Genomic DNA, 15,897 nt, shown 5'->3' on the forward strand with positions numbered 1-15,897 from the left:
AATAGGGGATAGTTTTATTGCATTTTTATTAATTATTTTTTTTACTAGTAATGGCGGCGATCAGCGATTTTTTTTTCGGTATTGCGACATTATGGCGGACACTTCGGACATTTTTGACACATTTTTGGGACCATTGGCATTTTTATAGCGATCAGTGCTATAAAAATGCATTAGATTACTATAAAAATGCCACTGGCAGTGAAGGGGTTAACACTAGGGGGCGGGGAAGGGGTTAAGTATGCCTGGGTGTGTTCTTACTGTGGGGGGGGGGGTGGCCTCACTAGGGGAAACACTGATTTTCTGTTCATACATTGTATGAACAGAAAATCAGCATTTCCCCTGCTGACAGGAACGAGAGCTGTGTGTTTACACACACAGCTCCCGTTCCCCGCTCTGTACCGAGCGATCGCGTGTGCCCGGCGGCGATCGCGCCCGCCGGGCACACGCACGGGAGTCGGGGGCGAGCGGGGAGCGCGCGCGCGCGCCTCCGGCGGCGCGCACGCGCCCCCTAGTGGCGGCTATACGATAGGACGTATAGCTACGGGCTCTCGCCCAGGAGAGCCGACCTGCCGCCGTATAATGACGGTGGCTGGTCGGCTACTAGTTAACAAAGGAGCCCCCAGACCCCCCCTTCCATGTGAATGAGACAACTCCACATTAATGCCCATAATTAGAAAGTGAGATGTCCAAGAAACAGGTATTCCCTTGTTGAGAACAGACTAACCATATCTAGTTTTACATCACCACAATAAAATTAAAAATATATATTTTTTTACCGTATTCACCAGGCACCTAAGAACATATTGTGACGAGACAGACATAGTGTGCCGTTATGGAGCTGATATGAGTAAGAGGAGATCCCTACATAACATGTAGGGTAAAAAAAGATTCAACAACTTTAACCTCTGCATGATCTTTATCTTGTGTTAAAATAAGAAAATAAATGATTAAGTTGACATTAGTCAGGAGAAAGGACAATCAGTTCTCACCTAGCTTATGGCACAGAAAGTTCAGTTCCTCATTGTAGACTCCTCCCTCTACATCGGTGATATTAACCCGTCCCTGGCGTTGGGTGTGATAGAGAATGACAGCAGAATATTTATTTACGTTCTTCTCCCATTCATATCTGTTAGTGTTGGTGATGAGAAAATGTTCCACATCTAGGATGAGGTCCTGGAACTTCTCTTTGAGAAAGTCCTTCAACCATTGGATGTTGTACTCTGAGCACCTGGTGGTGATCCCCACCATAATCCCCTTTCTGCAAGAAAGATAAGACAGGAGGTGGGTCAGTGATGGAAATTCCAGGACTTTCTACGTTTTGTAATTTAATTATATCATTCTCCTTTTGATTTCTTCATTTTATTCTGACTTAAGAGATGAAACCCTAACCCTATGCAGGTCAAGCACGAGGCGTATCAGGTTTTCTCATTGAGACAATTTTTATCTGAAAACAGGGGGTGCACCGAAACTAAAGATGCTGTGTATTACTTATGTATTTACTATCTGATCTATAATAGTCTTCCTTTACTTCTAACAAGCTCTTTAAGCGGAGCTCCACCCAAAAGTGGAGCTTGTCTGCCTCTTCCCCTGTTCCGGTGCCACATTTGGTACCTTGTGGGGGGGGGTGGAGTGGGTACCTGGTTTTGACAGGTACCCGCTCCTACTTCCTGCTGAGTTAGCCATGGCGAACTCACCTCACCTGGAAGTTCTGCCCTCGTCGCAGCCGGGCCACTATGAAAGCGCAGCGCGATTCACATCATGCGCAGTAGAAAATCTGCTGTGAAGCCGTAAGGCTTCATTGTGGGGTTCCCTTACCCAAGATGGTGGCGCCATCACCCAAGAGCCGATATAAAAATCAGCTTTTCATGGATGCATTTTTTATATCAACTTAGAGATTAGCATTGAAGAGAACCCATCATGAGATGAACACGGGGGCCGCCTTGAGTCAGAGGAAAGTCACTTCCTATACCTGCTCTCGATCCATAACTGAAGTCAAGGCTTGTCAGCCAGGGAATTAGCATGTTCAGAAGGAGAGTTGGAAATGTCAGCCTTCATGTGTCTGCCATGGCAAGTTGTATTTAGGAAAGCATTTAATAGACATTAGCACAATGCATTAATGAAACTTTTCCTAAATGAAGCTTGCTAAAATAATATCAACAATGACAAATAAAGACAATGATGACCTGCTCACCTGTGGTGTGTCTGTATCCAGTTTTTTATGTAATCCATCTGTCCTCTTATTGGTCCTCCTTTTTATTGGTTGAACTTGGGCTTGTGTCTTTTTTCAACCAGACTAACTACTATGTAACTATATCTGTCCTCCTGTCTTTCTTCCTATGTCCTCCTCTCTGTCCTCCTGTCTTTCTTCCTATGTCCTCCTGTCTGTCCTCCTGGCTTTCTTCCTATGTCCTCCTCTCTGTCCTCCTGTCTGTCCTCTTGTTGGTCATCTTGTCTCCCTTTCTAATGCCCTCTAGTCTGTTAGTCCTCCTGTCTTTCTGGTAATATTTTCTTCCTATGTCCTCCTGTCGGTCCTCATGTCTTTCTTCCTATGTCCTCCTGTCTTTCCTTCTGTTGGTCTTCTTGTCTTATTTCCTGTCTTCCTGTCTGTCCTACTGTTGGTCCTCCTGTTTGTCCCCCTGTCTTCCTTTCTATGTCCTCCTGACTATCCTCCTGTTGGTCCTCTTGTCTTCCTTTCTATGTGTTTCTGTCTGTTGCCCAGTTGGTCCTCTTGTCTCTCTTCCTATATCCTCCTATTGGCCCTCCTGTACTTTTTCTTATGTGCTCCAGTCTGTCCTCCTTCTGGTCCTCCTTCTTTATTTCTATATCCCCCTGTCTTTCATCCTTTTGGTCCTCCTGTCCTTTTTATGTCCCACTGTCTTTCCTCCTATTGGTCCTCCTGTCCCTTTTCCTATGTCACCCTGTCTTTCCTCCTATTGGTCCTCCTGTCCCTTCTTCCCATGTGCTCCTTTCTGTCCGCCTTCTGCTCCTCCTTCCTACTTCCTATATCCCCCTGTCTGTCCTCCTTTTGATCCTCCTGTCCCCTTTCCTATGTCCCCCTGTCTGTCCTCCTTTTGGTCCTCCTGTCCCTTTTCCTATGTCCCCCTGTCTTTCCTCCTTCTGGTCCTCCTGTCTTTCTTCCTATGTCTCCCTGTCTGTCCTCCTGTTGGTCCTCCTGTCTTTCTTCCTATGTCCCCCTGTCTGTCCTCCTTTTGGTCCTCCTGTCGCCTTTCCTATGTCCCCCTGTCTGTCCTCCTGTTGGTCCTCCTGTCCCCTTTCCTATGTCCCCCTGTCTGTCCTCCTTTTGGTCCTCCTGTCGCCTTTCCTATGTCCCCCTGTCTGTCCTCCTGTTGGCCCTCCTGTCCCCTTTCCTATGTCCCCCTGTCTGTCCTCCTTTTGGTCCTCCTGTCGCCTTTCCTATGTCCCCCTGTCTGTCCTCCTGTTGGTCCTCTTTCCTATGTCCCCCTGTCTGTCCTCCTTCTGGTCCTCCTGTCTTTCTTCCTATGTCCCCCTGTCTGTCCTCCTGTTGGTCCTCCTGTCTTTCTTCCGATGCCCCCCTGTCTGTCCTCCTCTCTCGGTGTCTGTGTCACAGCTGCTGCTGCTGTTGGTGCTTCTATATCTCTTCGTATCTTTCTGGACTTTCATTTTTGACACCTCTGGAGAAATATAAAAGTTGCATAGTCCACACCCAGAACAGATAAGAGCTGTAGAGATTGCTGGGCTCAGAGGCCATGGGATATACAATGTTACAGGATCAGCTACAATAAAAGCAGGAGTTTCCAGAGGTAAGGATAGAAATGATTAAAGGGGTTGTAAAGGTTCTTTTTTTATTTTTTTAAATAACAAACATGTTATACTTACCTCCACTGTGTAGCTTGTTTTGCACAGAGTGGCCTCGATCCTCGTCTTCAGGGGTCCCTCGGCGGCTGTCTCGGCTCCTCCCCGCTACCTAACCCCCGTTCTGGGAAGCACTCTCCCGAGGGGGTTAGCTTGCAGAGAGCTGAGCGGGAGATGTCCCGTCCAGGACAGACGTTCTGCAGGATTGGTGTGTGCCGACATATCCTCCTCCTCCTAAAAACGTCACCATGCGGCCGTCCCGCCCTGAGCACTATTTGGCCATCCTGGGGCCCCCCTTAGGGTGACCACATGTCCCGGATTGCCTGGGACAGTCCCGCATTCTGCAGGTCTGTCCCGGGCACCTTCACTCTGGGACAATACAGTGTCCCGGAATGAAACTGACACAGGTCCCAGCATGAACCCCTCAGAGCTTAAGATGTGACACCCCCCAAATAGTGACGAACTACAGGTCCCAGCATGAACCCCTCAGAGCTGAAGATGTGACCCCCCCGCCCCCCAAATAGAGAAGAACTACAGGTCCCGGCATAGATCTGTGAAATGTATGGGATCACACTCTAGATCTCACAGGTTCATGCTGGGAGTTTCAAATTGGGGGGGGGGTCACACCCTTAGATCTCAGGGGTTCATGCTGGGACAGGTAGTCCTTTACTTTGGGGGGGGGGTGACCTCCCCAAAGTTAAGGACTACAGGTTCCAGCCTGACCCAGCATGTGAGACACCCCGCCCCCCAAATAGTGAAGAACTACAAGTCTTAGCATAAACCTGTGAAATCTATGAGATCACACCCTTAGATCTCAGAGGTTCATGCTGGGTGTTGTAGTCCTTCAAACTTGGGGGGTCACATCTTTAGATATTATGTGACCCCCAAAAGTGAAGGACTACAGGTCCCACCATGAACCCCTCAGAGCTGAAGATGTGACCGCCCTCCCCCCCCCCAAACCAGTGAAGAACTACAGGTGTCCCGGGATGAACCAGTGAAATCTATGGGGTCACAAAAAAGGTATAGGAAATTATCTTCTTTAAGGAAGGGGGGGGGGTGTCCCTGAATGGCAGTTTGGAAATGTTGTCACCCTAGCCCCCCCCCCCCCCTCAGCGGTGGAACGACAGGGCCCAGTCGCGGGGGCGACTGTTGTGACCCTGATAATTTCGCCACTGCCAATAGATCACAAAGTGATGAGTCAGCCAAACTTTTGTATCTACAGAACAGAAAATTAAGGGAAATTTCCCTAATGAGGAACAGATAGCAAATAAAAGACAGGGGGTTTTACCATTCTGAATTCTTTGTACAAAGTTTTTAAATATACATTAACCAACATTATGCAAAAGATACAATTAATAATGATTTTTACTGTTTTGCAAACACTCAACAAGGAAATGTTCTCAAGTTTATAGTCATTAAGGAGGACTTTGTGCTCTTTTACGGGGATATTTTAATCTTTAGATTGTAAGTTATTACTTATTATTTTTGACTGTATTGGTGAGAAATGTTGCTGAGGAGATGAACATGAGGAGAGGGAGTTGTAGAAAGTTGATCTAAAGAACGTTAGTTTCACCACAGAAGTCCATGCAGCTGCTAGGGGGCCCGGGGGCAGAGGGGGCCCGCTCCGTGTCTATAAAGGGCTTGTAAAATGTCCTCACTTACTGTATTCACCAGTTTCCTTCTGTTAGTGTAAGAGGCAATGCTGCATCCTGGCCTAGGCCAACAACATTGTAGCGCAAGCTGGCCGGGACTCTTTATGTGCGCCCCCTGCAAAGTGCTGCCCTAGGCCAACAAGGCCCAGGCCTAGGGCAGCACTTTGCAGAGGTGGGGGGGGGGGGCAGCACGTAAAGAGTCCCCGCCGGCTTGTGCTACAATGTTAGTGTAGCGCCAGTCTTATGGGGCGGACTGGGCTGAGAAGCAAATTAGTCTAGTACCCCCATAAAGCGGACGCGCTGCTTCTGGTATGCGGGTGGCTGGGATTCCACAACTGTGGGGGGGTGGGGGGGTACGCTGCTTCTAATTTTGACTGTCCTATTATCCTGGACCACAAACCTTCCTCACTGTGCTATATATTTTCTGCTGCACCATTGGCATGGTTATATCTTCTTAGTCCTCTCCATAAAATTATCAGAAGTTTGAGGCTAAAGTAGAACTATAGGCAGCACTTTTTTTTCCATTTTGGATAGAGTAAGGGGGGGTTAGAGCCCCTGTCAGTTTATTTTTTACCATCCTTGTCCCATTGCAGAGATTCTCCTTCATTTCCTGCCCCATAGCCAAACAGGAAGTGAGAGGAAATCTATGCAAATTAAGGGAATCCATTGCCCCCCCCCCCAAGGCCCTCAGCCCCCACTTGAACATTTAAGGGTAGCTCTTAAACAGCATAGTCACTATCGGCCTAAATTGAGGATTTTTTTTTTAATTGGGATATTTATTATAGCAAAAAGTAAAAGATATTGGGGGTTATTTAACCCCTTCAATACCGGGCTTTAAAACCCACCTCCATACCGGGCCTATTCTGACACTTCTCTCCTACATGTACAAATCATCATTCTTTTGCTAGAAAAAGACTCAGAACCCCCAAACATTATATATGTTTTTTAGCAGACACCCTAGGGAATAAAATGGCGGTCATTGCAACTTTTCATCTTGCACAGTATTTGCGCTAGTCACTTCTGTGACTGACAATTGTCTATTCTTGTAAATTTGTGTTAATATTTTTGTAATAAATTGTTACATTTTATAAACCAATTGTCTCTTATCTGGGTGCCACAACAGTCCCAATCATTACTGGCGAGTGACCCTAATGCATCTCCTCCCCCCTCTCCAATTTCATAATTTAGGATTAGGGATGGGCTTCGTATTCGAGTCAAACTCATGTTCGACTCGAACATCGTATGTTCGATCGTTCGTCGAATTACCAACATTTTGGACCGTTCGCGCCAAATTCGAGTGGCGTGTCGCGGCTCATAATTCACTTACAGCATCGCAGTGCATCGCTGGCTGATGATTGGCCAAGCATGCACTATGATTTTTCTCAATGATTTTCATCCATATTGCAGGGACCAAACATTACATTAAAGCCACAAGCAGTTTTAAATGACTTTTTTCTTATAGTAACACCCAGCAGGTACGATATTTAAAGGAATTTTTCAATTTTTTTTTCACTTTAAGCATCATTAAAATCACTGCTCCAGAAAAAACAACCGTTTTTAAAACTTTTTTTTCTCTCAAACCCGTTTTACGACAGTAACTTGCATATTAGGCTTTAAAATGAGCACTTTTGAATTCGAACGTTCGAGTCCCATAGACTTCAATGGGGTTCTAAATGTTCGGTCCGTTCGAAGGTTCTGGTGCGAACCATAACGGGGGGGGGGGGGGGAGGTGTTCGAATCATCCCTATTTAGGATGATGTCACCCACCCCTATTCTCATTTAAACACTGAGGCAATCCATTTCTATCTGGCATGACTCGTGTCTATTTACGAGGTGGCCTGCCCCCTTCCAGAGCTTTTTTTGTTGGGGATTGGTCGAGGTCCTCATAAATATGCATGACAGCCCCTCCTTACTCCCACCCTCCAGCTCTGGAAATTCCTAACAACTTCCAGACCGGGGGGAAGTGCCAAGAAATACGTATGTGTAGCGCTAAAATTAATAAATGAATATCAAAATACCAAAAATGTGTATAGTAAAAAATAAAACACATATAACATTAATAAATGTAAGACACAAATTGTGAAACATGTGAAATTCCTCTATGGCGAGGAGTGACAACAGTGCCAACTGGCACGTGAACTGATGCACCTAAGGTGGTATCAAACATAAAAACAGAGTCCAACAAAACTCCTTGGTGTGATGATCCGATGTGTATAGCAAAGTTCATCAACATCCACAAGACATTCAAGTGAAACAGTGAATAAATGGAGAAAGCGTGACTCTTTTAACGTGACAATCCCATCACCGGAAAAAGTGCAGGCTTACCGGAACTTGTTGACCACTGATGGCATATGCCAAAAGAGGTCAGTCAAGGCTTTATATGACGATTGTCAAACAGCAATCCTTGGCAGGAAGCGTAGGTCCAACTGGTGGGTAGGTCTTTGTATAGAATAGGTTCCCAGGAGTAAGCCGGAAGCTATACTGATGTTGGTATCCCAAAACCAATTGGCTCAGTGTGTTAGTGGTGCATAGAGAAAAATAAAGAGAAGTGGCCACATAGCGTAACTCCGTATAAAAGAAAAAATACGTGTTTATTCACAGCTATCAAACTTACATTTGGCTGGAAGTAAAAGAGCTCTTGCATGTAAATGGGGCGACAGTGGAGTCCTCCCGACTCGTTTCGTGGTCAAAAGCACATCGTCTGGGGTGAAGTGCCAGAAAGAGCCGCCAGGTGAGTCACCCAGCCCCCGAGTCACTGAACCCTGACCCAGATTCACAACCCAAGCCAAGCTAAATTCTCCTATACAAACAACTACTTCTAGCACACACTAGAGGGTGCTACTGTGATAGAGTGAAATAAAATGTCTATGTTATCTTTCTCTTTTAACACCTCAAATATTGCTTTCCTTTCTTTTATTATTTTATTTATTTTCTTTCTTGATGCGATGCGTATGTGTGTATATATATGTGTGTATTTCAGTATTACATTAGTATTATCTTCCTTGACTGAAAGTCATGACAGAGTTAAATCCTCCCAGAGTGAAGATGAGAAACAGATGTCTTTTAATTACTACTCCTCCCTCCTTTCTCCAGGTAAAAGAATATGGTGACTGAGTGTGAAGCCTCGTGGTGAAGAAACAGATTTAACAAGAGAACAACCATATGCGGATGAGCCAATCAGATGCACCCATATGTGATGATGTTTGCTTATGTCACTTTGGCCTTTAAAAGCTGTCATTTGAATAAAGGCTTTCTTTTCTGTTGGAGACGATGATGGAGACTGAAGTGTGAGATTTCTTCTGCCTGCATGCTCACATCATCATGAATTTGGCTCAGCGGCAGAATAGAACATGTATCCTGGAATTGAGCCAGGGAAAGTCTATTACACTACACATGTAAGAATGTTGTTATACATGTCCCAGAATAAAAGAGACAATGCCATATATGTAAATATACAGGGGCTTATTACTGTTATTATTATTTTTTATTATTATTAATGCTCTTTAATAAATCATTACATGTTTATTTATTTTTTAATACAAATGTTGTTAAGGTCTGAATATGATGTAGTATCAACCTTCTGCAGTCTCTGTACAGCAGAATCAGCACAAGGAATCAATCATTTGTGCCTTGGTAACAAGGGGCATAATGGTAGGAGGGGAGAGCAGAGTGATAGGGAGATGAACTCATCAGCCTGCTTTTCTTCTCATTCGCTGCCCACTCACATGCAGACAGAGATACAAGGCATGTAAGTTTTTTTTTTTTAAAGGGCGACTCCACTTTCATGGAAAAAATATAGCAAATAAAAAAGAAAATAATATATACATCCAATTGCTTCACAAGACATATTGCAATTCAACCACTTCGCCGAATGGCAGCTACAGCGCGGTCGGCCACTTCTGGGGGGGAGCGCCATATGACGTCCCCCTGTGATTACGACCAGTGCAGCTGATCATAGATTGGGGTAATGGGCCAATCACAGCGGCCCTTTACCATGTAATCAGCTGTGTCCAATCACAGCTGATCATGATGTAAACACAAGCCGATTGTCGGCATTCCTTTCCTCACGCTGACAGTGAGAGGACCCACCAGTGCTGCCAATCAGTGCCTCCTCATCAGTGTCCCCTATCAGTGCCACCTGTCAGTGCACATCAATGAGAAATTTGCAACATTTTATTACAAACTATAAAAACAGTTTTTTTATTTTGATGGGGTAGGTGCAGAGCCGACTGACCAATGGCGGGGGTGGGTCGCGATTGACCCGACCAGCTGCCACTGTTTCACCCCCTTCCTAACCAGAACATTTTTTGCAATTTGGCACTGCGCTAATTTAACTGACAATTGCGCGGTCGTGCGACGCTGTACCCAAATAAAATTGACGTCCTTTTTTCCCCCACAAATAGAGCTTTCTTTTGGTGGTATTTGATCACCTCTGCGGTTTTTATTTTTTGTGCTATAAACAAAACTACTTTGGAAAAAAAAAAATGTAAACAGCATCTACAAACCACGGGATAGATTTATGGCATTTTTATTTTTTCTAGTAATGGCGGTGATCAGCGACTTATAGTGGGACTGCGACATTGCGGCAAACAAATCTTACACTAAGAGAGATCACCGGATGCCGGAGAACATCGCGTCTGCTGGACCTGCTGATTGGCTTCCGCTGTGTCCAATCACAGCGGGAGCGGGTTTCCGGAGGGAGCATGTGCCCCAGACCCGGAAGTAGCCGCAACATACAGGTACTTTGTTTCACGCAATAAAAAAAAATTAAAATAAAAAAAAAATGGCATAAATTTTTCCTCTATTTTGGAGACGCTATAACTTTTTCGCAAACCAATCAATATACGTTTATTGCGATTTTTTTACCAAAAATATGTGGAAGAATAGGTATCGGCCTAAATTGAGGATTTTTTTTTTTTTTAATTAGGATATTTATTATAGCAAAAATTAAAAGATATTGGGGGTTAAATAGGCGCAGTGCCGAATCGTAAAAACCGGCCCAGTCATTGAGCAGCCAAATCCTCTGGGGGTGAAGTGGTTAATTACTGCAGAAAAAAAAGGTCACCTCCTCCATCATGCAGGGCTGTACTGTGTGACTGAGCTTTGTAAATATCAGGACCAGATAGACATATATTATATACAAATACTTTGCAAGTAAAACTGCTCGCATATGGGCATTTGATCGGGGTGATTGGTTGGAGTCGGTGACGGTGCGTCCATAAAGGGCGCAGGAGCGCCACCCCCCCCCTGCTCTCTCACATAGATAGATTCATGCATTGCATGAATCTATCTATGGTCGCCGCCGCCGTCCCTATTCATGTGCCCGCCCACTTGTCGGGCATATGAATTACAACGCCGGGGGTGTTTTGGAAGCACCTGATTAGAGCCGTGGGCTCTAATAAGCTACCAAAAGGGTAAACAACGGGCGCACTGCTGTGTGTTCGCTGATTACTCAGTCTTGTCTTAGGGAACCGAATACATCACTTTCCTAACACTGACCTGCCTCTCAGCCAATCAGGTGCACTGGGTCTGGTTACCCTGTCACCTGATTGGCTGAAACAACAGGCGCCGCTATTGGATGCCTGACTGTGACATGAGAACGGTGTGGAGAAGTGCCCGGCCCTGCAGGAGACATGAAGGACCCCGCTCGTCGCCGTCACCCGCTGCTCCACCAAGACAGGGTAAGTGCCAGGCAGACGGCGAGCTGACGGGGGTCACACTGGCAGCATTTATTGTGGATACTGGCAGCATTTGGCATAGTGGCAACATATGATGGGCACACTGGCAGCATTTGATGGGCACCCTGGCAGCATTTAATGGGGACACTGGCAGCATTTAATGGGGACACTGGCAGCATTTAATGGGGACACTGGCAGCATTTGATAGGCACCCTGGCAGCATTTAATGGGCACACTGGCAGCATTTAATGGGCACACTGGCAGCATTTGGCACAGTGGCAGCATATGATGGGCACCCTGGCAGCATTTGGCACAGTGGCAGCATATGATGGGCACCCTGGCAGCATTTGATGGGCACCCTGGCAGCATTTAATGGGCACACAGGCAGCATTTAATGGGCACAGTGGCTGCATTTGAATGGCACAGTGGCTGTGTTTGATGGCACAGTGGCTGCAATTGATGTTTTTTTTTTTTTTTTTATTCAGTTTGTTTGTGCTCCCCCCAAAAATTTTGAGCACCAGCCGCCACTGTTTGGAGTTCAGAGTCTAGATCAGTGATGGCGAACCTTGGCACCCCAGATGTTTTGGAACTACATTTCCCATGATGCTCATGCACTCTGCAGCGAAGTTGAGCATCATGGGAAATGTAGTTCCAAAACATCTGGGGTGCCGAGGTTCCGCATCACTGGTCTAGATGGTCGTAACCCATCACATCTACTGACTGTAGTCTTCACTATTCACTAAAAATCTCGAGTTCTTTATCTCCTCCTCGCTCTGCCTCTGTAGTTTGCGATTCTTCTCCTTTATCATTTCCTGAAATTGGTTTATTAGGTCATCCATACTCTGATTCTCGAGACAACTGGAAGCTGCTGTTTTCTGTATATGATGTTCTTTCAAATGAAGTCCTTTTTCTTGAAATCTCTCCCGTCCCTGAGGTGGACCATGTGCCCCTTCCTCTCCCTCCTGGGGTGATGTATCCATTTCTATCTCATTTCCTTTGGTTTCTCGCTGTTGTAACAACTTTTTTCTCTCCCTTATCTCCTCCCCGTGCCCATCAACTCCCCCTTTTATTATTTTCCTCATCTTTTGCACTGCCCTATTTTTCTCTAAAGTCAATGAAATAATTGTACTCTTCAGTTCTTCGATCGTTTCTTCTTGGGAGAGCGTGGTTTTTCTTAGTTCTTTGATCGTTTCTTTTTGGGAGAGCTTGTCTTTTCTTAGGTCTTCGATCATTTCGTCTTTGACGAGTATGACTTGTCTTAGTTCTTGGTTTTCCTGTTGCAAATCATTACATTTCTTGTTGGGAGGACTAAGCAAGCCAGGAGAGGAAGGTTCTGGAAGATCATCATTTGTTTCCATGGGACTGGTTTGCTCACCGGATGAGGTCTTGGATGTCTTGAATTGTGATCCTCCAATACCGCTTCTCTGAGATACATTCTGACCGCCAACAGATCCTGAATAGGGAGGTGAGGAGTCCATGGCGGATCCTTGGTTTGGTGTTATTCTATTCTTTGAACTGTGAACAGAAGATCCAGAATTCCTTACGGAGGATTCCCCATCTCTGTGTGGTGCTGTGATTGGAATATTGCTCTGGACTTTAAAGTTTGCCAAACCTAAATAAAAAGAAAGAAAAATATTGAAATGTGCTTTATCTATTTATCGTATCTATCTATCTATCTTTTAATTATCTTACAGTATGTCCTTCAAAAGTCATGAAATCATTGCTCAGTCCATCTGGTGCATTAACCTGAATCTTGTTTTGAAATCAGGCTTTCAGTGGGCGTAGGCATTGTGTAATTTGATGGGATGCAAGGACGATTAACCACTTAACCCCCGGACCATATTGCTGGTCAAAGACCGGGCCACTTTTTGCGATTCGGCACTGCGTCGCTTTAACTGACAATTGCGCGGTCGTGCGACGTGGCTCCCAAACAAAATTGGCGTCCTTTTTTCCCCACAAATAGAGCTTTCTTTTGGCGGTATTTTATCACCTCTGTGGTTTTTAGTTTTTGCGCTATAAACAAAAAAAGAGCGTCAATTTTGAAAAAAATGAATATTTTTTACTTTTTGCTATAATAAATATCCCCCAAAAATGTATAAAGATTTATTTTTTCCTCAGTTTAGGCCGATACGTATTCTTCTACATATTTTTCGTAAAAAAAAACCGCAATAAGCTTTTATTGATTGGTTTACGCAAAAGTTATAGCGTTTACAAAATAGGGGATAGTTTTATGGCATTTTTCTTAATATTTTTTTTTTACTAGTAATGGCGGCGATCAGCAGTTTTTTTCGGTACTGCAACATTATTGCGGACACATTGGACCCTTTTGACACATTTTTGGGACCATTGGCATTTTTATAGCGATCAGTGCTATAAAAATGCATTGATTACTATAAAAATGCCACTGGCAGGGAAGGGGTTAACACTAGGGGGCAAGGAAGGGGTTAAGTATGTTCGCTGGGTGTGGGATTCATTCATGGCAATGGAGTTGGTGCTGCATTCATGGCAATACGGTGGGTGCTGCATTCATGGCAATATGGTGGGTACTGCATTCATGGCAATATGGTGGGTACTGCATTCATGGCAATATGGTGGGTGCTGCATTCATGGCAATGGAGTGGGTGCTGCATTCATGGCAATACGGTGGGTGCTGCATTCATGGCAATATGGTGGGTACTGCATTCATGGCAATATGGTGGGTGCTGCATTCATGGCAATGGAGTGGGTGCTGCATTGATGGCAACGGTAAGGCTGCAGATGGGCACTGATTAGGCTGCATTGATGGGCACTGACACTTATTTTGCTTCACAGTTCTTTATTTAAAATTTAAGATTTTTTCCCTGAAACTTCCTTTTTAAAGTGAAAGTGAGTGTTATACGCCGATAAATACGGTCTATCCAAATAACACGCCCATCTCTTCACTACACACATCCACAAAGACAAGAGAATTCTTGTTGGGCCGTGTATTAGTTGCTCGGACCAACACACTTAGACCAAATTTTAATGGTTTAAAGAATGTCAGGCAAAATGGCCGGCCCTCACGCATGTTCACTTCATCAAATCTCGCCCTCTTTGAAAAAAGTTTGGACACCCCTGCTATAGCGCAAATGAGATATTATGACAATAGGATGGAAGACGGGGTATCTGTTTATAGAAATAATAAACAATGTGAAAACTCACTTCTCTGCATGATTTCTCGTATTGTCTCCAGATTTCTTGTGTATTTCTCTTCTTCTGTGAATAGGAACAAATCTTTGGCAAATTCATGAATACTGGGCTGGTGTCTCAGTATATGTTCCTTTTCTTCAGGCTCATTGCTCTTCAAGTCATCAGCTACCACAATCACATTGTCCCTTCCTGGAACAGAGAACAAAACAGGCTTCATAAGACTGAGAGAGAAGTAGAAAAACAAAGTTATTAGGATGTAGCTCAATTTACAGCAAAATGGAAAAACCTGATCTGGATCCCTGGATAGTCCTGGCCCTGGGCTAAAGAAAGGTAAAAACTAAGGCGTTGGATAGAGCGCTCAGGCAGCTGCAGCATTTAGAGGAAGCGCGGCAAGGGGGTACCAAGCAATTGCTTGGTTTGCTTGCCTTGTTGCAACAGGCCTGACTGTATATTATGGGCTAGATTCAGAAAGAATTTATGCCGGCGTATCTATTGATAAGCCGCGTAAATTCAAAGCTGCGCCAGCGTAACTTGTTTCTGTATTCAGAAAGCAAGATACGCCGAAATTAGGCTAAGATCCAACTGGCGTAAGTCTCTTACGCCGTCGTATCTTAGGGTGCATTTTTACGCTGGCCGCTAGGTGGCGCTTCCATCAATTTCAGCGTAGAATATGCAAATGAGCTGGATACGCCGATTCAGAAACGTACGTGCGCCCGGTGGATTTTTTTACATCGTTTGTGTAAGGCTTTGTCCGGCGTAACGTTACTCCTGCTATATGAGGCATAGCCAATGTTAAGTATGGACCTCATTCCCGCGTCAAATTTTTAAAATTTTACGTTGTTTGCGTAAGTCGTTCGCGAATAGGGCTTTGCGTAAATTACGTTCTGGTCGAAAGCATTGACTATTTGCGACGTGATTAGGAGCATGCGCACTGGGATACGTTCACGGCCGGCGCATGCGCCGTTCCTGAGAAAAGTCATTTACGTATGGTCATGTATTATTTACATAAAACACGCCCACCTCTTGACAATTTGAATTTGGCGGGCTTACGCCAGCAGATTTACGATACGCCGCCGCAACTTACGGAGCAAGTGCTTTGTGAATACTGCACTTGCCTCTGCGGTGGCGTAGCGTAAATAACATATGCTACGCCCGCACAAACTTTCGTGCCCCTACCTGAATCTAGCCCAAAATATATATATATATATACTTTAGTTCTGCTATAATGACCTGTGGATCTCGAAGGCTGAACAGACATGGGGGGAACTTAAGCCTCGTACACATGCTCGCCGAGGGAACCAAGCGTGTGTACGAGGCTTTCAGGTTTCTCGTCAAGAAAACTGCCCAGAATCCCGACGGGAAAAAAAGAGAGCCTGCTTTCTATTTTCTCATTGTGATTCTCGACAGTGTTTTCCTGCCGAGAAACCTGAGCGTGTGTATACTTACCTGTCACCATGGAAACCCTATTGCCAAGAATCTCAACAGGAAAAACTATGTTTTTTTTCCTGACGAGATTCTGGCCCATGTGTACAGGGCTTTACACTTTTGCTAAGATAAGGAGCAAC

At 44.9% G+C, this 15,897-nt stretch overlaps 1 protein-coding gene across 1 annotated transcript in view; it reads right to left on the bottom strand.

Annotated features, from left to right (window-relative positions):
• Positions 1 to 15,897, bottom strand: part of LOC120942833 — a 60,537-nt gene that overhangs the window by 12,381 nt on the left and 32,259 nt on the right. Inside the window, exons 11-13 of the mRNA XM_040355758.1 lie at positions 14,345 to 14,521; positions 11,882 to 12,776; positions 990 to 1,258 (exon numbers count right to left, since the gene is read on the bottom strand). Coding sequence (XP_040211692.1) covers positions 990 to 1,258; positions 11,882 to 12,776; positions 14,345 to 14,521 — 1,341 coding nt within the window. The remainder of the gene's footprint in view (positions 1 to 989; positions 1,259 to 11,881; positions 12,777 to 14,344; positions 14,522 to 15,897) is intronic.

This window comes from Rana temporaria, chromosome 6 (genome assembly GCF_905171775.1).
Source record: "Rana temporaria chromosome 6, aRanTem1.1, whole genome shotgun sequence".
In the NCBI taxonomy this organism is placed as follows: Eukaryota; Metazoa; Chordata; class Amphibia; order Anura; family Ranidae; genus Rana; species Rana temporaria.